General features: G+C 50.2%; 1 protein-coding gene across 1 annotated transcript in view; it reads right to left on the bottom strand.

Annotated features, from left to right (window-relative positions):
- ple (tyrosine hydroxylase ple) overlaps positions 1–23,800 on the bottom strand; it is a 71,151-nt gene that overhangs the window by 11,491 nt on the left and 35,860 nt on the right. The window contains exons 4-9 of the mRNA XM_037214370.1: positions 6,049–6,160; positions 3,039–3,181; positions 2,470–2,653; positions 1,773–1,929; positions 1,257–1,453; positions 792–927 (exon numbers count right to left, since the gene is read on the bottom strand). Of these exons, the coding sequence (XP_037070265.1) occupies positions 792–927; positions 1,257–1,453; positions 1,773–1,929; positions 2,470–2,653; positions 3,039–3,181; positions 6,049–6,160 (929 nt within the window). The remainder of the gene's footprint in view (positions 1–791; positions 928–1,256; positions 1,454–1,772; positions 1,930–2,469; positions 2,654–3,038; positions 3,182–6,048; positions 6,161–23,800) is intronic.

The raw sequence follows: 23,800 nt of genomic DNA on the forward strand, positions 1-23,800 counted from the left end.
GTCATTGTGCGCAGAGGTTAGACGGGGGTACGCCGGGAGCTATTGTCTGAAGTCCAACAACATAGTACATTACCTGGATCGCCTGTAATACCAAAGCAGCACATCATTACACTAGCTATGACACACATTGGCTTGGGAATTGATGATGGAGTTGGGTCACGGGGTCAAGCCCCGAAAGACGGTTTAAACTGGACACATGTATCAATATCGCCAGCAGGCCAGCGTCAGATCCATGGACTTCAGCGTTGCCAAGAGCCTGGGCACACACACTCGCCGGTCCTGAGGGTTCCGGTGAGCCGTACTAACCGTGCGACCCGTATGACAATAGAATCACGGCTCCAGAGAGCAGGGTGGCGATCTGAGGTGACGGTAACGAGATCGGGGTGACGTGTAGTAATAGACTTAAGGCTTCGGAGAGTGGTGCGACGAGCTGTAGTGGTGGTCATACTGTATGACCTATGGCCATAGGTTCGTGGCTCCGGAGAGCTGTGCGGTGAGTTGTGATGCTAAGTATACTGTATGATCTATAACCACAGATGCACGGCTCTGGGGAGCGGTGCAGCGAGCTGTGATGATTGGCATACTTTGTGACCTGTGGGTTAGAACCACGGCTGTGGAGAGCGGTGCGGAAAGCTGTTCTGATGAACATTTTGTCTGACCTATAACCATAGACTCATGGTTCCGGGAGCGGTTTGGCGAGCTGTGATGATGGGCATACTGTATGACCTACGGCCATAGACTCACGGCTACGGGGAGCAGACATACTGTGTGGCCTGTAACCATAGACTCACGGCTCCGGGGAGTGGTGCGGCGAGCTGTGGTGGCGAACGTATTGGGTGCACTGGAACACCCTGAAGGCCAGCGATGCCAGGAAGTCGCGAGCAGTCAGCAGGCCGGCCACAGGACGCAGGACGAACCCGGTGCGGCCTGATGGCGTCACACAGTCAATCCGTGACGTCACACCTCTGTCCGCCGAGTCGTCAGCAGGTCGGCAAAAGAGGACAGGACGAACCCGGTGCCGCATGATGTCACATTAGGCACGTGGTATCACGCCGGCCTGCCTGCTGGTCATCACGGCGGTCGGACGTTCGTAACCGCACAAAGATTCCCTCGCGAAGCCAATATCGACGGGAGAGGGGTCAGTGACCCGACGGGCTCAAGGCCCGTCCACCGGAGCACGCCGAACGGGGCTGCGGAGCACGTGCCGAGCTGCCGAGCGGGGCTACCGAGCACGCGCCGCGCGGCACTGCACTCACGCTGCATGAACTTGGAGACATCCTCCAGCTGGGGCACGTGGTCGGCCGAGTAGCCGCACTCGCGCTGCAGCAGCTGCATGACGGAGCGGTAGGCGGAGCAGGCGCCAGTAGGCACGCAGCGCATCAGCTCGGTGTACACCTGGCGCCACGTTTCCACCTCGGAGGCCGTGTACTGGACACGCGGGATCGGCTCACCGCTGCGGCACGAGCGCGCCGGCCCAATGAGCGTTACATCCGCCCCGCCGCAGCCTAGTGCTGTCTTGGGCAGTGTTAGTCCGTTCTTGTAAAACATCGGAGCTGTTTAGCTACACACCAACCCGTACGGGACAGTGTGCCAACTCGGAGCTGGGACAAAGCCATACCGTTTGTGTGAAGAAGCTACCGAAGCGTGCCGGGGTAAGTCTCTTAAAAGTCCAGCTGTCAGAGCCAGAAACGGAGACACCATGTCGGCCTACGCGCGACTGCACAGTTACCAGTGAGCGGTTGCCGGCGAGAGCGGGGGTGCCGAGCGCTCACTGTCTGTAGCTGAAGGCGATGCTGGCAATGGCGTGACGGCGCTTGCGGTACTCGGCGTCGGCGAAGCCCGGGTGGTCCATGTCCAGGTCCGGCTCGTACTTGGTCATCAGGTGGTTGCACTGGTCCAGCTCGCTGATGTGGCGCGGGTACCAAGGCTCTGCCGGCGCCGGCAGCCACGTCAGCGGGGCGAGGCCGTCTCGCGCCATGGGCTCACTGTCGGACCGGCGCCGACGCCAAATCAGAGTGTCGACTCCCAACGACACTGCGCTGGGTGGTTTCTGCCCCGCATTGTTTGTGCTGTATCCTTTCACCTTTTTGTCATCCTCGTAAACACATGCGAACAACGTGCAGACATTTACAGCAATGCGAGTATGCCCACGTATGCCCACTAACCGTTCGTGTAAGAATGAGTGTAAGGACCATCTTAGGCCGTGAGTAATGAACACTTTCGAATGATGTTAAGATGCATGCCCCTGATATACTTTGAGGAATCCTGTTTCCAAACGTTGGTGTTTTTGTTCCGTGTCACAAGTTGTCAAGCACATGGTCAACAGCACCAAATATCATATCAAAACGTCCGTAAAACTTATAATACAAAAAAACGATTGTGTTACATCTTGTAGGCTGTGGTAATACATCGATTGCGCGGTCAGCGTGTACCAGTGGCTGGGCCCGCGCCACGGCCGGCCGCCCGTGCCTTTGATGCTGGCGGTGGCCTCGTTGAGGATGTCGCAGGCGGTGACTGCGGCGCTCTGGCGCAGCGAGCGCGTCAGCTGGCGTAGGTTCTCGGCCAGTAGGGTGATGCGCAGCAGCACCTGGTGCGAGGCGTCCGCTCGGCGCGACGCGCGCGACTCGATGTGCTGCAGCGAGCCGTGGTGACTCTGCGGCACGTGCCGGGGCGAGGCAGGTGTGACGAGCGTGGCTCCACATGGGTGCCCCAGGCTGGGTCGATGCTCGAACATCACAATATGATACGACATGGGACATACGTGTATCATATACAACGTTATGTGGCGTGGGACATATGAACATTGTGTTACAAGACATGTCACATGACACTTTTGATATGTGACACTTGAAATAAAAATGAGTTCGTCTTGAAGTCTAGATGAAATTCGAATAGAGCGTCTGGTTACAGTCTTCATAAAGCTCGGGCTCGGTGCGCGACTTAACATTTTCTTCGTTTCGTTCGACACACGTGTTACATCGTCCGGTCAAGTTTCATTACTGGGACATTTTTCGGTGACAGACGTGATGACCACCCACCTCTATGGTCTTGATGATGCGGCCGAGACTATTCATGCCCGACTTGATGGAGAGCACGAGCACGATGTTGAGGGGTCCGGCCGCCGACTCGTCGGTGGGTGACGAGGCGGCCAGCAGCACCTCCTCCTCCGAGAGGTCTTCATCTGCCGCGCCACAGATCGCCAGCACCGATCAGCTGGACGCTGTTTTGAGGATCCCGACAGATCGGCAGGCAAAGTCGCGCCACTTTATCAAATGCGAGACGCTGAGTCAAACGGCGGTAGCGCGGGAGGAAATATGGCGCGAAATATGCGGTATGGCGGAAGACCGGTGCAACTTTTTGTGGCAAATCGTATCCAACTTGAGAGGAAGCATGATGCATGGCCATTTGCACCAGCAAGCTACCAATGCACTTTTGTCACGCCATCAAGGTATGCTTTTGTAAGTTAATATGAACAGTAACCACATGCGCCTATCCGCCAATCGAGTAACAGGGCCAGTCAAAGACTCAACATCAATATCCACGTCTATCGTGTGCACGCGGTTTCCGCTCGTCGGTAATTATTTATGCTAACATAAATCCCGCCGGCCTAGAGTCGGTTGAGAGTGGGCGTGGGAGTGGGGTGGGCGGGAGGTAGCTACTGGACTCAACTCCAGGCAATGCTGATGGATGGAATATCACCTTGCTCGAATAGGGCCTGCGAACATTTCGTTGGGGCAATACCGCTGACATAACGACTGGCACGACTCATTAATTTCATCACCATTCGATCCAAAGACGGCGTGTGTGTAGCCCGGCATGCTAACACGATGCCCGGGATTGGTGTCAATCATCGCTGCCGTCTTCCCTTAGCGTAATTTGGCGCATGAAACGTGTCCTCGAGAAACAAACGCGCTGCAGGGTCCAGGGCAACGTTAAATAGTGTCAAGGAGCGGAGTGCTGCCTGTTAAGAAAAGTACTTGCGCCCAGCTGACACGCCTGCCGGTTAGGACTGCACGGCGTGTGCGGAGGCGACCGCCAACAGTATGCGATGGCATATCAAATTATCATAACGTAGCAGACGCAAGTGACATATCCATTGGCCCTATGCTGACAACGCGCCCACGCTCGGACGGAGTTCCGGTGGTTTTACCGGCTTCGTTGTTGTAGGGTGCCTACGACGGCTAAGGAAGGAACGTCTTTACGTCAACGCCCGGATTACACGCCGATAACGTCTTTGGCGTATCCTCCCTGCATCCGCTGTCAGCACTGCGGACGATGCAATCTCGCGGTGTTTCAATTACTTCGGACGGTCTTTCGTTCTAATTGTCCGTGTTTGTTCCGACCCAATCGTGTACGTGGAAGATAGGTCAGGTCGGGGCGGATAGCAAACCCGCTCTATTGGGTGTTCAGCATCCAATCCCACTGAAATGTATGTGGAAATTGACTGAGCAACTGTTCGGCGTACTCCTCTCCCGCTTACGCCCTGTGAAATGTTCTCACGCATTCCTACAGCTAAAAGTTCCAACGTCAAATGTGCACCACATTGATACACATTCGCCCTGCAAGTAACCGTACAACTTTGCCAGTGCGGATCTTCAAAGGTTTGGCATGTAGGCACAGCGTGACCATTTCCGGTCAGCAGTCCGCCGCCTGATTTACAGAGCTTCGTTGCTGCACCCCAGGGCACCAGCACAATGGTTGCTGCTCGGCCCACCCTGCCGAGCTGTGCGGCCGGCCCTGCCGAGCTGTGCGGCCCGCCCTGCCGAGCTGTGCGGCCCGCCCTGCCGAGCTGTCCGACCCGCCCTGCCGAGCTGTCCGACCCGCCCTGTCAAGCTGTGCGGCCCACCCTGCCGAGCTGTGCGGCCGGCCCTGCCGAGCTGTGCGGCCCGCCCTGCCGAGCTGTGCGGCCGGCCCTGCCGAGCTGTGCGGCCCGCCCTGCCGAGCTGTCCGACCCGCCCTGCCGAGCTGTCCGACCCGCCCTGCCGAGCTGTGCGGCCCACCCTGTCAAGCTGTGCGGCCCACCCTGCCGAGCTGTCCGGCCCACCCTGCCGAGCTGTGCGGCCCACCCTGCCGAGCTGTCCGGCCGGCCCGCTCCGCCTGATAGTGGTCCGGTGATGGACGAGCTGGGACAATGCCGCCTGCGCTCCGCGTCGCCTGCGCCGCATCTTTAGAGAAGGGGGGGGGGGGCGCCGGCTGCTGGTGCTGCCACCGGGGCGTGCTATCACTCGTTCCGTTACTATTGGGCGAGTCCGTCTCCACCTCATGTTTTTCAACCTTGGCAATGTGAAAACATTTCATCTGGCGTCGTTTCCCGGAGCACATAATAGCACGATTTTGGCGTCACAAAGCAGTGCCGCACTTGAGATGTCTGCACACCGAGTTACAGCTGCAAGACGCCGGGTGTCTGTCAGCGAATGTTTTCTGCTCCTTCGCCACAACTAAAACCAGAAAGGTTCGCTTGGAAACATTTGTGTCAATTTCTTCTATTTTTTGCATATGCAAGCAGGGTCTCTCTCACTTCCTATATGTATATGCATGCATTTACTCATTCCGCACTATTCCCCCTGCGCCACTTTTTATCATATATGTTACAGATGCTTAATCATATGGATCAGGCGCGGTGTCAACTCATGCTGCCAAAACTGCTTCGCACACACTGTTGCTGAAATCGTTACCACTCCTGTGGTTAAGAGCTGCACGCACGCATCGCATTATTTCCGTTTTCACAGCCTCTCGACAGAAATCAGGACGAACCCGCGGAAGCGGCCCGAGCGTTTGGACGACTCAAATCAAGAGTAATGGATTGGAGCACATCGGCTCTCAGCGCGGCGGTGACGTCATCAGTCAATGGCACTCGGGGCGGCGCCCTGCGCAGATCAATGCCAATTACTGCCGCCGCCTGCGTGAAAAACGTCACCGGACCAAGTCGCCGGACAGGAGCCGCCTCTCTTCTGGTGCAGCCGAGCGGAAGCAGCCGGAGAAATGTTGCGATGAAAGTCCGCGTCGGCACAATGGGCGCCGGCGGCCGTCGGGACGGCCGGCACGTACCGTTCTCGCTCTGACGGATGTGGCTGAGCCATTCCTGCCGGGTCTCCTTGTTGATGCTGGTCTCGAACTTGGCGTCATCGACCAGGGAGCGGCGCCGCGCCGGGTAGCCGTTCTGAAACGGTCGTCGCGTCAGGTCCACCGAGCCGGGTAGCCACGCTCAATCAGCCACCTCGTCGGTGGATCACACTGCTGCAGACTTGCACAACGAAAGCTGCGGTGATATGACATTTTTGGGAAGACGCTGAACCGGAGTGAAGGGATCATCATTTTCACTCACTGCATTCAGTGACAGATCGTGTAGGAATATGTATATGCTGTGTACCCAAACCCGGCATGTCTCTGCCCGCTTCGTTGTGAAGTTTTGGCCATTATGTAATTGTGATTATGTAACCAACCCCACCGCAGTTTTTCAAGCGCTATGTGAGCGTTATCGTGAAGCTGAGACTTTGACTGCGTAGCCATTGCCACCTCAATCAACTCTAAATCAAAATGTGAGCCCACGTTATCGTGTTCAATGTTGCCGACCGCGTGTATAGTTGCCGACCATTCAGACACCTATCTGTGGGAATCACTCCGGGCACAGCAACCAGAGGTCCTTGTGTCACTGCCAGAGCAATGTCCTTCTAGTCGCTCCTTGGGGCTTCCTTACACCTTAAGTGCACTGTACTGAGCGATACGTGAGATAAAACGCTGTTCTGGCGCTCTCATGTCATGTCTTGTGTTGCAGATACCCCGTATTCGCTGAGAACTGGCGAGGGGAGAGTGGGGGAAGGGGCAGCGTTCGGTGTGCTTCTTCCTGGTGCGCGCCTCTGGATGCACAGGGAAGAAAAGGGTCAAAAATCGGTATCGCCTGATTTTCCATTCAGTGAACTGCAGATGAGTGCATTTTTATTGGCCAGGCGAGGACACGTGGCAGCACTCCGCGTGGGGTACTCAATTTTCCCGGCTCACCTCCGCACCGAGAGTCGGCGACTGCTGTGGCAATAAAAGTTTCGACTCACACCTCCGGATCCGATTGTTCGGCGCGACGCCGCGTGATCTTTGCCTGGTCGGCAGCGTGCGGATGTGCACTGACGCCCACGCCGAGCTCCAGTCGCTGAACCGCGGCGCTGGCTGACAGCAAAGGAGGACTGAAGGAGGGCAAAGGAGGGCAGAGGAGGGCCAACAGCAGGAGGGCAGAGGAGGGCTGGGGGAGGGCAGAGCAGGGCAGAGGAAGGCTAACAACGGAGGAGGGCAGAGGAGAGCTGGCTAACAGCAGATGTGTCCCGCTCGGGAGGTCTGAGCACACCGCTCGACGCCACCGTGTACCAGAGGAAACGCATCACACTTCAGTGGGCACCGGACCACGCAGTACTGGAGGGCAATGGGGCCGTCGACCGTATCGTGAACCGTGCAGCTGAGGTCTGCGACCAAAGCGCAGAGCCCATTTCCCCTCGCTAGTGATCAGATGACCATTTGACGCCGGAACATTGGGGTGGCCGCCGCCCGTGCGCGACTGTCACGTCGCACACCCGGACACGGCGACCTCTCGAAAGAGGGCAGACCACCCATGCTCAGCGCAGAACAGGCCAAGCTCTTCTGATGAGATCATCCCTCCACCGATCGGTCTGGCAGCGAGCCCTCTCAGCAGAGGTGCAAAGAACAAGAATGATGTGAGATGATCCGGCGCCCCTCCCCGTCCCCCTGGTAACCTGGAGGAGAGGGTTCTGAAGTCACTCCCGTGCCGCTAGTGAGCGGGTCTCAAAGCCGGCCCTTCACACTGCGGGCTCCCTGCGGCGGATGGAGCGAGTGACACCTCTTGCCGACCTGCTCCTGCCCGGCGCTCCCCAGGGCGTGCGAGCATGCCGCGCGAAGGAATCAGGGAACTCGGGAGGTTGACGGTAACAGGCCTTTCACTCCACCTTCTTCTGGAACACCGCAGCATCCGACGGCGGTTGGGGTAATTCAGGGGGGTCGATTTGTGCGTATGAATGGGAGGGTAGTGAGGACCCCAAGGTCCCAACCTCCTTCAAAAAGTAAATTTCTTACGGTTTTAGTGCGCGTTGTTTTGAAGAATTGCGGTTATAGATGCATTTGGGAATCATCTATGGCATAGTTACTAATTCAACGCCAAATGGTTATTACCATCAAATCTTGTCCAAAGAAAGTAGTATTTGTGAAATATTAAACCTTATCTCATTTGTGTAATTCCCAGTAAAAAGTATTGGTGGCCAGAACAGACATTCGGGGGTACCAGATCAACATTCAGTGGGCCAGACCTCACAGAAAAAGACATCCCTGGTGAATTACATTCCTGCTTTGGATTTCCACTCCATCGGACATCCACTGGGTACTCGTAAATCCCTTGAAATCTGGTGTGCACCACTGGGTACCTGCGCACCCCCGGGTTCTGGGATGCACCAATGGGTGCACGCGCATCCCGTTGGATAAAGGCCCCGTTCCGTGCAACACTGGCATTCGGGCTTCACCAAAATTGGATGGAACCCTTCCTTGCTTTGAAATCTTCCAAATCGTGACAGGAAAACATTGGAGCCAGCACTTGCCCCACGCCAGGTTTGTTACCAATCCCAATTTCTGTATCATTTGTCGCAGCTGTGTTATGACGGATTACCTGAGCTTTTGCGTGGACAGAGGTTTCCTTTCCACCTTAAAATGTTTCCAAATTTTCCTTGCAACCAGGTGATTTTCGAGCGGTGGTAGACAAAATAAAATCGAACTGAATCGAAAACAACCCGAAATTACTGAATTATTTACACGCTTTGGACGACGATCAACATTCACATGCGATACTGCATGTCAGGAGGCGTTTGCTTTTACCGCTTGGGGCAGACATGGAACTGAGCCGGCTTCGGTTCCGGTTTCAGCAAGACACAGGTTTCCTCCAACGGCTGCGGGTTTGACTTCGGATTTGTGCCATATTTTACGGCTGGGTTCAGCCTTGACTTTGAAAAATGCCTCAATTAACGATCTGGCTTCGGTTCCAAGGAATCCTGAGCGGATGCCCTCTCTTCTCATATTTTAACAAACGAATTTGACGCGCCCCATCACGCCTTATTTATGGAGCGCCTGCGAGCACAACAGCTGTTTTAGTGCTCGGAGGCCACGGCGCAAACGGGATTCGAGCCCTGGCCAACGTGGGAGTCCGACGCACTTATCCTCGGCCACGACGCCCACGAACTATTTTATTCGGCTTGTTGCAGCTTCAGTTTACAAAAACGTGCGCGCTCGTCATGTCATCTCAGTCGACCCCACACACAGCTTTTCATGGCTACGACACGTGCATAGCTGAAAAACTTGGTCATTATCAGGACCAATTGAGACCTGACCACGGTCAGGGGACTAACTGTCCGAAACGTTGTTTCCATACTAACACACAAGACGAGGGCGACAGTCCTAACATTTTTTTTTCATCCGTAATGATAACACAACCTCCTAACGACTTCGCAAAAACCCTATGACATTTTTTGACCCCATAGAACTGCAGCGGATGTAAAACCAGTTTTAGCTTCACCGAACAACGCTGCACGAAGTCTGAAGCCACTTGTCTCGGATTCGGCTTCAAGTGGTAAAAACATGAGCCGGCTGGCTTAAATGGCGGTTTGTAATGGGTGCCTGCTTAGCAAAAAGTATGAAAATTTTTAGGCAGGGTAACTTATAAGGCGGTGCCTGTCAAACATCATGTGCATTCTACGAGGACATTACCTCCGCACAATCCCAGCGACAGCCCACTAACACTTCAGGTCAATCCACTGCGGTCAGAACCACGACGTAATCGTAGCCGAAACTTTTGCATTTATCTGCGCACGGTCCACCGCGTCAAAACACGCGCACAACCGGGGCGGTGGTTCACGCAAGCTGCAGTTTCCAACTGTTGCATGCATGCCTTGCATGTCAGGCGTGTGGGATGGCAAGATTTGAATTACGTCGCTGTGACGTTATGCGTGACTGACTGACCTTGAAATAGTCTGCACGAAATAGCATGCATATCTTTGCAGGCGGGTAGTTCAGAAACCAGAGGGTTTTAAGTCTTCAGGTCTGCAGGACTGTGAACTTCACCGAATGATTTTCAAAATGGCTTCTTCAGCTCAAAATCCCATATAAATGTGGAACGCTCTCTTTAACAACAAGGCCAGGGCCTACAACGTCGGCTGCAGCCACATCATACGCTGAGGTCGCCGCGTAGTTGCAACGGCACCTTACAAACACTATGCCCGTACAGTTACGGGTAGTCGCAACACACCTACCTTGTGTGTACAGTCGTAAATGTGGCTCACTTAAAGGGGATTCCACCTTTCCACCAAGTCACCACCTTTCCACCACCATCACCAAGTCCACCTTTACAATGGGATTTTAACTGATATAGCAGGATTGGGCGAAAAATCCAGTCAGGTGAAAGAAATGGTTCATTCTACGCAGTATATACAACAGGAGAATAAAAATGATGCAATTTAGCAGCCTCGAATGATACAGGCGCAGGTACGCGCTCGCGCTGTGCACTACCAGGGATATGAAGCTATCAATGCTGACAACAAGATTACGGCATGCGAACTGGCGCCTGGCCAAAAAAGCAAACTTACGGTTCCTAGAAGAGAACTGGCCGCCGCCTGGTGCACGGCTCGGAACGTTCGGGGCTGAGGGATGCGTCACGTGTTTGCGGTAACATAACATGCCAACACTGAGCTGTCGCGTCGGTGGATGCGGGAGGTAAAGCTTGGCAGTCTTCAGGTAAATATATGTATACCTGTAAATATATGTATCTGTAAATATCTGTATGCGTAAATAGCTGTTGAGCTGCTGAAGGATGGTAATGGTTATGTTTGCAATGGAAACTATGACATGCGCCCTTTATCCAATGTCGGCGACTGTCGTTGGCATGTGATTTCCTTCTTATTGGCAGATGAGGATTTACCTGCGATTTGAAACGTGGTATCTGCTGATCAATTTTCCCCACATATCTTGCGTATACTTCGTAGGATATTCACGAGTATTCGGCTCACGGGGGGAGGGGGGGGAGAGTTCCCAGATCCTATTTATCCAAGGAGAGTTTCCAGATCCTATTTCATACGACAGCCCATCAAGGCCCTCTGGATCCTCGGCGGGGGTGTAGGTGCATCACTGCAATTGACGCCACGACCACAGTCTGCTTCAGTATCTCACGATACACGAAGCTGCGTGTGCATGCTTTTGGGCTCAGTTCTGCCGCACTGAACTTCCAAATGCGCGATAGCGCCACATATGACTGGCCATGCGTGCATACCGGTGAAGGCGGGCATTCCCCATGCGTTTTTAGCGTGCACGCACGCGCTCGTAGCCGGTGTCAGACATCGCATGCGCTATCCTGCGTTTTTTTTTTTTGTCCCGTCACCGAGTCACCCATCAAAACCTCGCTCGTCGTCGTATTATGTAACGTCATTATTTTATATGGAATTTGCCGATGGAATAGTCTGGAAAAAGCAATGGATGATGCTGCAAAAATGCAAATGAAAGGCGGAAGACCGCTGTTTTACGTTCTTTCTCATCTACACCTAGGATGCTTGCGTTTTACGCAGGCGCTGCATTACATGAAAACAGACTTTTGAAATATTTACACGGTGTTCTTGACCGTGTGGAATATTTTCATTCGAAGATCGGCGGGACGTATAGTTCGAATGTCTGGGCTGCTTTTTCTGTAAAATTATGGTATCCGGCGCAAATACCGAGCGTCCCGATAACGGTGGCATTCAGCTCATTCCAGCTTGAGCTGTCACAACATGCTTTTGAATCCTCAGATATTGCTCTGCTCACCTCCCACACACGTTAGGTTTTATTGTTACCACATCCGAGAACATGCTCCGCTCCCCTTTTCGCACGCTACGGCCATCGCCGACGTCGGAACGGAGTGAAACAGTGCCGTGGAACGTCACAAAGGTTGTAACAGTGGTGTGTGTAAATCCCAGCGCCGTTGGTGCGGTCGTTTGCTTTGTGCGTCGCGGCGACAAATCTGGACACACACACACACGCACGTGCGCATGCACGTACATGTACGCTACCATATTTTTTTTGATGACTGCAATATGTGTTGTGTTATGGTAGCGGTGTGCGTGTAAGCTGGTTGTCTATGGTGCATGGGGGCAGGAGTGGGGACGAAACCGGCCCCGGATTCGGCCTCGTTATGGCGGCTTCGGCTTCAGCTTTGCTATGCCGCAGCTTTCCTCCAATGGCTTTGAGCTTACTTCAACGGCTTTTGGTGACATTTCTCACGACTGGCTTCGGCTTCAGCTTCGAACAGTGTTTGAATCATGGGTCTTGCACGTAAAACTATCCAGTTGACGTACAGATTGAAAGGATATTAAGCATTAGGTTTCTCACCAAGACAATAACCTATTAGGTATCGTTTTCATACGTGTTAGTTTCGTGAACGTCATAGCATGTTAACTGCATCTATGAACGCGTTCTGCCTATTGCTGAATTTATGGGCGGCATAGACGAAAATTCAAAACTGGATGCATTGCGGGTAGTTCGGCGGCCACTTTTGAGGTGGCTGCTTGACCCATCAGCTGACGCGTGATAGCCGACCAGAATATTGGCGGCGAACTCTTTGTCGTCTTTTGGTTCAGACTTTAAATCATTACCGATCTTATGTCATGGGTAATCAAGGAGATTCCGAGTTTATATTTTTAGATGGAAGCGAGCAGGTCTTGCTAGAAGGAGGAGGTCGGTGAAGTCAAAATGCATTGCAATAAATACCTTGGCATCAATTTTTGAAAGTGCGAAGCCAATAAAAAGCTTCAGGGTAGGCAGGCCTGAATAGAAATGATGTACAATTAAGAACTTCCTGAGCGGGAAAAAACTTATGAATGCCTATATGACATGATAAACGGTTTATATTTTTACAGATTTTGGAAATATTACGGGTATGTCCACAGGCATGAGCAAGGTTTTTACAATGCGGGGTAGATATTTTAAATCAGCAGTGCGCAATTTTGCTGCATACGCTTTTTTCGTCACAATTAGCTCTATGCACAACGCCTTTACGATTATGAACGCCTAACAGTGAGTTCGGATGCAATCTTAACACACGTACTTATCTCTGACCTCAGACTTTGTCCAAGTCTTTTGATAAGACAAACTTCTGGGATCAGTCCCATGCTAGGCAACGTTTCCTGCATGAGCACCTCCACCATACGATCGTAAAAGTTCGGGTCAGCGACGGAACTTTGCGGCAAAGCATGGGCCGTCATGGGCCCTCTGTCACTTGACCTTAAACGCAGCTGCTGCCATAACCCCCAAGACATCCAAGTCAGAGGCAAACGGTAATTGCATAGAGCGGCTTAAGACCAACCGACCACAGGTGGGCTAATCGAAAGGCATACATTCTAGCCAACTGAGTTATCGGGACGGACGGGAACTTTCCTGAAAACTTTCCATCATTTGGAGCTTAACTGCTGAAAAAAGGTAAACGGGTAGATAGCGTACGTGTAGAACTGATTACGAATGGGAAACGGTTAGGTGTGGGCTAGAAGACTGCAAGGCTGTGATAAATCCATGTGTGCCCCATGCGATATGGGCAGCGGCTCAGCTGCGTACAAATTGTGGGAAACTCATTGACATCGGTATTGGTACGGATACGGGTATGTGTGATCCGTTTTCAAACCATCGGGGTGATTCTCTGAGAAATACAGCACAATGGTTCTGCTTACGCTTCTTTAAGTTATAATTAGCAGCATTTACACTACTTTTGCAATATCAACGCCAAGAATAAGCATGAAACATTCCTGAAACCTTGTCACAATATAAAATTAAGACAGAAAAATACAATGGGTGAGTAGCGGTTGGATTTGATTAAGGGAATGGAACCAGTGCATGCCCCTTATCTACGATGGTCTGGACTACACCACCCTCCTCATTTCCTTAATATTTTCCCGGAATTTGGGCTGCGTATGGAACACATAAATTGTCATGGATGCGTTAAGTTTTAAAACCTTGAATTTCAAGCAAATGCGTCCAAAAATACGTTTGCCATGTGTCCACCAACAGATCACTTTCATGTAGCACAATTAAGAGTGCAGCATAACTTTTTGTCTGGGGCGCGTCACAATGTAATAAATATTGCAGTCATTTTGCACTTATTTTGCAAAAATGAGCGAGCTTGGAGAAAACCATGCAAGCCAGATACGTTCCCGTTCGTGACCTAAACGTAAAAGTGTAGATCCGGCAAAACCTCATTGCGATCAAAAGCAATGACAAGCCTGAAAGTGAAGGGTTCAACACAAGCATCTTATTACCGGTTGTGACCTGATATGACTTTACCTTGTAAACACTTGGTTATAACTAGGTAAGGGCAAAAACAGTCTATGGCTGTCAGCATGAGTCGCGATAAGCAAACCGGGATCTACACAGTTGTTTTTCATCTACACATGCACGAGACCGCCTTTTCGGAAAATATGTAAAATTGACACTTTAACTGACCTAGGTTACCCCGTCAGGACATTTCAATGAAACTACTGAGACAAGAAAGCTGAACAAGTCATACACACGATGATGTTGCCTATATATCCGTACAGCTCACACAATTAAAAGCAATTACAGCCGATTTTAGACACCATTTTTGGAAACAAGCAAATTCAGTGCTTGATAGACAACCCCTAAAATTGACTATTTCGCCGACCGCACGGCTACAGACGGAACGTGATGACGGGAAAAGCTACCCCCACCTATGGATTTCAGGCATCATTTCATTATTGTAGTGGTAGGATCGATGTCTTCGTCAATGTCTTTGTGCATAACCTCTCTTAGTGAGAGGCTGTCTTGAGCAGAGACTTTTGTGCCGAAGCCATTGATGAGAAAGTTCAGTCAAAAATAAGCAGGCGGATTTTCACTCATCAGTGTTGTTCATCTCTAGGCGTTGGTAGTAAGACCCGCTCTTTAGAAAATCTGAAGTCGCCTTTCGCATGCATCTTGCGGCTTTGCTCGGTCTGAATGGGATATGCGGGCGCGGTGGCTAGGTCGCTGGAGCTCTTGGCTTCGCTCGGAAGCGAACAAAGACCTTTCGGCGACAACAGGGAAACGCCATAAGTGACTCTGACTTATAGATCGTGCCCGCGGTGTTAATGGCCGATAATCGCAGTCAGAGCCGAGCCTGGTAAATGGCAGCTACAGGTCCAACACATTGCCGGCTGCCCCATTATGCCTCCGTCACGGCGTCCTCTGGCGCTCTAAGCCGTTTTTTCTTCTTGGACGAGATGCATTGGCCAAGGCTTTTTCACTGAGCACTTGGGCAGGAAGTCGTCTAGTGGTGACTCTCAACTCATATGTCTATTGAGACAGAGCGAGAAGATTTTTAGCGGCGCACCTGATAACTAGAGTGCAGATTTTACACATGTTTCCGGCGCACATATTAAGCGGCGAGGTGATAATTTACAGCCTGCATTGGTGATAACTTGGTGGCCAGAGTTTCATTTACGTTAACCCCAAACGTAGAAAACAAAAATATCATATCTTTAACCGGGCAATTTTGTTGATATCGCCAAACGCACGTGGGGGCCAAGACGGCCCTAATCTACCCTAGATGAGCCAAGTGTTAGTTCGTATTACCCTCGTCCTCTTGCTTTCTTATTCGTTCGAGTTAGAGGCCAGGGAGAATGTTTCTGGTACACAGTGCGCTGGTACACAGTTACTTATATGTATATATATATATATATATATATACGCATATAAGTAAAACTGAAATTGTATGACCTCCTCAAAACATTAGCTAATAATTCCACGGACAGAGTAAATAAAGCCCGGCAACAGAGCCGGCCATCAAAGTCACCATCTCTAAAGGTAACGCGGCCAGCGCTTTGCCACGACCACGAGTTGGAAGTTAGTGCAATCAAGAAAGGCCTTGACTTAGAGGTTTTCCGTCTGCTTGGGTAACTAGTTTTTGCGGTGTTAAAAATAATCGACTCAATACATCAAGGGGTAATGAGTACTGGTTTAACGACGTGATAAGGCCGGTTATGGTGAAAAGAATACTCGACGTTTAGAAGATGAGCTCATGACCAGATTTAGTTGCAAAAATCTATCAGCATCCCAATGTTTATTTCATTCTGGAACACACCGAATAAAATGTCTCAATTCCGTTCCACGACACCCTTTTTGCGGGACAATCAGGTGAAGGTATACCGCCGAACTGTGCTTTAAACATATGGCCGCCCCCAAACGTTTCATTACGGTTGATGGTACCAAATGGCTTCCAAAAAGCAGCCTTTGCATCGTGAGTGCGGAGTGCGTTGCGTGCACCTCCTGATACCCAGTCGAGTGTGCGTAGTCGTGCTAAAATGCCGCCTCTTTTATGTAATAACGGATACCCTCAGCAAGACGTGAGTTGCATCGCTTGCGCTGCACGGTCTCGGTTAACGATGGATCATGTTAATGAAAAGGTCGCAGAAAGGTAAAACAAGCAAATTACGTCTAAGTGAACTTCACGTTCACAAATGCCGAGCTGTGCAAGCAGGCGAATGCCGCCGCACCACTGAGCGGTTTGAGTAGTTGGCTGAACGCCGCCGTACCACTGAGTGGTTTGCAGGTGAAGGCCGCCGTACCACTGAGCGGTTTAAGTGATTTGGTGAATGCCACCGCACCACTGAGCGGTTCGAGTAGTTTGATAATGCTGCCGTACCACTGAGCGGTTTGCACAACCACTTGGGTCGTGCAATTTGACCTCTTGTCTTTTCGATCCTCATACATAGCATAACATTTAAAAGAGAAGCTGGTTCTTTCATCTCTCCTGCTCGGTAGTGGTCATCGGAACCCGTCGGATTAGCCACCGGTTTTTCGACGAGCAAATGATTACACTGTAGCGTGTATTGGGCGTCAGGCGTGAGAGCCTGAATGGCTGGAATTTTCGTCATGTTGGCGCGATAATCATGATGTCTGATGTTCATGGCAAATTATGCTTCAACGTTATACTCTGCACTTTAGAACATGCTTAGACGTTAAAACCAGCAGCCCTACACTCAACAAAAGCATCTGTGAGGTAAAACGTAACGGATGTTTTGGTAGCCCTGGCGACAGGGGCTCGCTGCTGCTTATCCTATTTCTCGCGCGTTACAGGCCAGAACGAGTTGAAGTACCACAACTGCCTCGAAACAAGGGTGACAATGGAAGTTAGAGGGACATTTTTCTACCCGCTCTCAAACAGGAGGCATGTTTTGGCAGAACATTTTTGCATCCCATTAAGGACCACGTCGTTATCGGACTGATGGAACATCCTGCGTCTTTCTCCCAGCCATCGACCAGACGGCAAGAACGCCCATCTAATTGCTGCCCCTCCCCCTCATCCCAATCGACTGAAGTGGCCGTGACGTTGTCTTGCGTGGCCGATAGGGCGGGTCCGATGTTTGCTGCAGACCATCGCCATGTTGACCTAACAGGCTGCGAGATTAATTCCCGGCCGCACATGGATCGGGTATTGCACTGTAAGCCCCCAACCGAATGTGCAGGTTCGTAACTGGCGAGGCAGTGGTGCCAAGGCCCAGTGTAACAAAGGCGTGGACGTGCTGGCAAGGCCCAGTGTCACATAGACGAGGGAGTGATGCCAATGTCCAGTGCCACAAAGGCGAGGGAATGATGCCAATGTCCAGTGTCACAAAGACGAGGGAGTGATGCCAACGCCCAGTGTAACAAAGGCGAGGCAGTGATGTCAATGTCCAGTGCCACAAAGGCGAGGGAGTGATGCCAAGGCCGAGTGCAACAACGCCTTGTGCCGAAGTGCCATGGGAGTGTAAGATTGTGCTAACCTATTGCTTTTTTTCGGGACGAACGTACCCTAGATTCTGGTCGCAAGCCATATCACCAGAGAAACTTTTAAAATGACCCATGACGCACCTACGAGCATGCCTTTCAATTGTAGCAAGAACTACATGATGTAGTCTTTCATGCCAAACAGCTGTTACCAAACAATACCAAACAGCAAACCAAACAGCATGCCAACTTGAGACTAGATTGATTTCAGGTTTCCATGCGACGCTACGTGAACGTGCACTCGTTACATTCGGCATCACAATTTTTCATGTTTATATCCGACATTACGTGAACGTGATTTTCTGCAGTATCTACTATAGAGTAGCTAACGTGCATCTCCCGCCTTCCGGTCACGTCACGGCCCCGGCAGTGTAAACAGATTCGAGGGGAGGGAGTCCACGGGCCACGCGAACCACGTCCTTGTGCCTATGTATCACTCGTCCCCTGCTCTTCGCGCCCAACACTGCGCACATGCGTTGTGACGTGCAGTTGAGGAATTCAGCGCACGGAAAGTCGTTTGTTGTTAAATACACTGACAATGCGACAAAGCTTATTGATTTATTTGGTAAGCTTGATGTTGTGGTTTTTCCTTCCACGATCTGAAAATGCACACAAATCTGAACCTGCAGCCGTAGGGAAACGAGTATGCGGTGGTCATATGTTCATTCAGCCATAGTTTTGGTCCATACCCTCTCGCCTGATGGCAACGCTCGAAACTGTTCGTTTTTCAGTTGCACAGAATTCGTTTATAGGCAAAGGAATGCATTGAAACGTGGAAGCGGCAAGTGACATCGATCCTGGCTAACACAGCGACACATGCTGCGCTGAAAATAAGGCAAATGATTTAAGAACGGAGAGGCAAATAGGCACATCCGTGATATGCATCGCAGTAGGAGCATTGCTGCGGGTGTACTGCTGGAGTGCTAATGTTTCCGGTAAATAAAACGGTTGCGCCATGGGTGTCGTTGCAATATGCCAAAAGCAGGATGGTATAGGCTGTTTCAGTGCTAAAAAAGGTAGCATATATTTTCCGCGCAGTGCAAAGAGCATGACGGTCGTCAATGCCAATGTTTACAGGATATTTTCGGCGTCTTTACGCAAAGATTTACATTGCCTGCGAGTGGTTACACAGCCAATTTATTCATAGAGTGGAAAAGGCGTGTTCAGGTTGATAAAAAAATAGAGCGCAAAGGGGCGAAGCGTGCAGCAGAGGCCAGCCCCATGATGATATGGACAGATAATGGAGGAGAGCATATGCACGTCAGAAGCAGGAGGGCGGAGAATCGTTTTTTTGGACACAGTCCTCTCCAGACATGAGAGTGAGGTCATATTATTTGAGATGTAAAGCACTAACACAACATGCCACGTGAAATCTCCCAGTTAAGTGCAGTAAACGTCTAACAAAAGAGCTGCGTGTAAGGTGGGATTCCAGGAACGATAGGAGGTGAGGGGGGGCGGTTGACGCAGGACATGGAGACCGTGGTCACGCATAAGCCACCCGTCATTGGACGACTGTCAGTTCCATAGGCTATGCTCAAATCACGTGTCCACGCCAAATCATGCGTCGTAATCCGGCATGTAAAGACAGGGGCATACCTATGACGTATCCCCGCACACGCTAAACCAGCGTCATTCATTTAGAACGAATTTCAACGCGGCGGCCGATCGTCGATATCTATTGCTCGCTGAGCAAAAGATTAGCTGAGCTAACCTTCCCTTCCCACCACCCTGCGCACCGTCAAGGGCAAAATTTTGGGGCCTATACCTTCTTTACTGACGCCGTGACAACTTACCATCGCATTTCCCCCGTTTGATGACTTGCCGGAAGTAATCGAGCGTCGCTCCGTTTCTCATAATCATCCAAGGATTTCTTGAGATGTCACGGGGGGAATGGGCGTCCCTACCATGACTCGGTTTTATTTGCTGTAAATGTTAGTCTTTCGAAGACAAATTGGGGTTTTGTAGCATAATTATAACATAGATTCCATAATATTTTCCTACATAACTCCCATATTTAATATTCTGATCGACGGAACCCATTTGAACAAAGATATTGTTTTATAACAAAACTGTAAATTCGAAGTCCCTCACCAAAATGGACTTACGATAATAACCGTGGGATAATGGAGTTAATGTTTTATACGAGGAAAACCGTTTTCGGAAAGTTTTGGCCTAAGCTTTGCCCTTTGCTGTAGAACGGCTTAACTTCGATCATATTCAACACATAAATTGCATTGGAAAATCGCGGAAATTTCAACCGTCCAGAGCTTTATTAAAGCTAAGCATTTTCCATCGGACGTTTTTGCGACACAAGTACAGTTTCAGACATTCCATCCACCCAATAAACAGCTCATCGACCCTGCTTTTGAGACTTGATATAAAATAGGTATTCAGCCCATGCATTTCCATTATTATGAGTTCAAACTTCCGATGCTGAGTTGACGGCCTTCAGTGTACCAGGAGGCGTTGGCTAAAAGACGCAGCGTCCATCAACGATTATATTGGCGGTAAATCAACATTCCGAACTGCTTCCTCAAGAGTTCTCTTTCTTTCGTGCTGCCTGCCCAGTTTTTAAGTCTTTTCGAACACAATGAGGGGCGAGTTGCTCTTCTGGTATCCTTCATTCTTGAGGATGAGCAAGACACAGAGGAAGAGCGTTGCTGAAAAATACTCTAGGATTCCACGGAAGTTTTCAAGGGCGGGATCAGGAACCACACGCACAAAATAAGTGGAAAAGCTATGGTCAATATCAGAAAGTCCATCACTTTCAAGCATTTGCTACCTGAGGCAACATGGTAGATAGCCATGACGTATGACATGAAGATTTGTTGGCCAGATCACAGGCTAGGAACCGGACGATAAAAAATTGTCGGCACCGAGGCAGAAAAAAAACACTTCGAACTCATGAATTTAATCGATCAAGGAAGATACCATTCAAAGCGCTTTAGTCACTTGTTATGTTTATCATAAAATGTGGTGAAACGCAGTGTGATGTTGAGGGCCACCTTGGGCATGGCCTGCTAGGCAAAAAACGTACCATCGCAGACCCATCTCGTCTTTAACCACCATCAAGCATACAATCTAGTTCCCTTAAAAATTAAATGTTGAGACAGATTTATTTCATTTAATTAGTAAAGTGGGATATATAAGTGCGCTCAATTCCTTGTGTTAAATGTACGCGAGCAGTAAGAACAAACATAGATATTGCAAGTACATTTCTCAAGAATTGTATGCAACTTCAATCGGTAGACAAGATAATTTAAACGATTTCGACCACGCACTGCATCTTTTGGCGACGACAAATGACGGGCTCAAATAACGTTTGCACCTACTCAGAAGAGCTATTAAGGCCTTTAAACACGCAATCATCAATCTGAAGTCTCGTTTGTCGAAATCGTCTGCATTTATTCCAAGATTTCTTGACAGTGGGATTAACATGCGTCCACGTCGCCGGTTGAATACCCTTCGCACGGGTGGGGGTCAATTTGACCCTGTTCAGATCTTAGAAACTAAGAAAGCCAAGGACACCAAAATTAACAGAGTGTGTTGACCCGTACAGCAACTCACTTGTGTGAAAATTTGAGGGTCCTAGGTCATAAACTACGGGTCAAATAAGGTCAACCAAGGTAGAACTTCTGATTTGTACCTCAAGTACCCCAAACCTTTTCATGCAACCACAGTGAACCCTGATACCTCTAAGGCAGAGGTCACTGGTGCCCATTTACGGTCGGTGACCTTTTTTGACCTTTTGATGGTCATGGTGCTCAAAATAACACAAGGCTGCTTTGATCTTTGCATTTGAACTAGCGTCAAGGATTAGACTAGGCAGTATGTTCCCCAAAAATGTCGACTATTTTAACATTTACGAAATCCACGGTAGATGTATCATGCCGTTCCTGTTACAAATGAATTAAAAATGAACACCAGAAGCTACCCTATATAGCAAGTCAAGGAACATTAAATCAGGCGAATTTTGACCTAAAATAAAAGGCCTATGCGCTGGCTTGTCAGCATATAGCCATATCAATTGATGTTAAACTGGCCGCTGTTCACCATGGCTGGCCGGAAACATCATAAATGCTGTCTCAGCGCGAGCTCGCCAGGTCAGGGAAGTTCCAGGCGTCGTCGATGTCTATTTGGATGACGTGCGCAATCACCGGCCTGATTTCCAATTAATACCGTCGACAGCTGGATTAGGTCGGTGGGCAGCCTTCTGGCCTGATCAAAGTGGGCGCCGTGCGGCTTGGGATGGCCGTGATTAGTTTCTGCTGGTGCGCCCTTCATCACCCCCTGCCTTTCGAGTCATGCATTGGGCGGTGGGTGGGGAGTGGGCGCACATCACGCGCTATCCTTCATTTGACACGGGCCAGCCATCACTAAATATGTCCCACGGAAAGAAGGCTCATGGGTGAGTTGCGGCACCGAATAGATCATACGGAGGTCTCCAACTACCTAACCCAAACTTTTGTGACGTAACAGGCCAGTGACCCTCACTTGTCACAGGTCAAATTGCCGCTGTAATGCATGAAGCAATATACGCCGATATGCCGCGTCTTTGCTGGGCATCCCCAATAATACAGAAATCAATCGTCCCTTTTGGATAATTAGCTGCAAAATAGCTATAGCAGCTTGCATGAAAACACGAATTAATAACTGAAATGAATTAAAGGCGTTTTGGCCTCCTGACAAGGACTGCCATGCCAACGAAAGGACCTGCGGCATAACAGATCATTGCTGAAGAGGCGCCGTCACCGAACGTCTGCCCTTGACCACGCGGCCTGGCGCGGAGCACGCGACACCTGCCGATGGGTTATCCTGCGATGACGTCATGTCACGTGACGAAGCGTGAAGGCTGTGGGCGGAGCCTTTGGTTGGTGGTCGGACCGCGTGGACTAAAGCCTTACCACAAAGCGCGACATGAAGCGGCAAGGCAAAGTATCTTCTGCGCAGTCGTCTTGCAGGGTGACATCTCAACCCATTCATGGTAGAGCTGCATGATGGTAACGCACATACGCACGGGATAAAGCTGCCACTTTTTTGGATTCGAAACACCCGCACCCGTCCCACACCCAAATTCGAAAGCCCGCACCCGCCCCGCCAGGCGGGTGTTCTCGAAAAAGCACGCACGAGTCCGCTAACCTTATTTTTCATTCCAGGTACAATCTTACAAGATCGTTACTGATGTATAACAAGGCTAATTCGATATATGATAACTATAACATTATAAATATCATGGATGCTAATACTAAGATATAATACATAGCATATTATCAATGGTATTCCAGGTGCAACCTTATAATATTATTACTGTCAAAACAGAAGCTTTAACAAACCTGACGGAACTTTCTTTTATGCAATCGCTGGCGTAGAGGGATCTCATGTTAATTGAAGTTTTACATACCTGGCTTGATCATAATATATGGGACACCACAAGGGTCTCAAAATCTCCAAACATTCATTTTTATGAACGAACACTGAGTGAAACTGTTGAATTTCACTCATTCCAATATCTGAAACTATGACTCATCTTAAAGAGACTGCTGAAAAACTAAATCTGGATTGTACTTCAAAAATGGGTTTCTGAATGTAGTGTGAGGGATAAGGAATTAACCATCATATTTACGAGATGACAGTCAACGGAACATCTTGAAATGTTTGCAGCAACTGCATGGAGTTAGTTCTGTCTGCAGCATTTCTTACAATCGTTTAGGTATCTGCGAAGAAGTTCTCGCCAGTCTCATTCGTGTACAAATTGTTGCGTATTGAATGATACAACTAGTATATGTTAGCACAGCGTTGGCGTTCGCGGAGAAGTGACATTTTCCTGCCAGGTCTAATAGCGCTCGTCGCAATGTGAATCGTCCACCCTTGAAACTTGGCCACTCCGTCAGAGGAAGACGACATTGTAACGAGCGTTAATGGCTTGGAATCGCCGATCTCTGGCCCGCACCAACCAGAAATCCGCGGTACTTCCGCAGCATTAGGG

Source organism: Pollicipes pollicipes, unplaced genomic scaffold (genome assembly GCF_011947565.3).
Source record: "Pollicipes pollicipes isolate AB1234 unplaced genomic scaffold, Ppol_2.1 Scaffold_3447;HRSCAF=4054_pilon_pilon_pilon, whole genome shotgun sequence".
Classification (NCBI taxonomy): domain Eukaryota; kingdom Metazoa; phylum Arthropoda; class Thecostraca; order Pollicipedomorpha; family Pollicipedidae; genus Pollicipes; species Pollicipes pollicipes.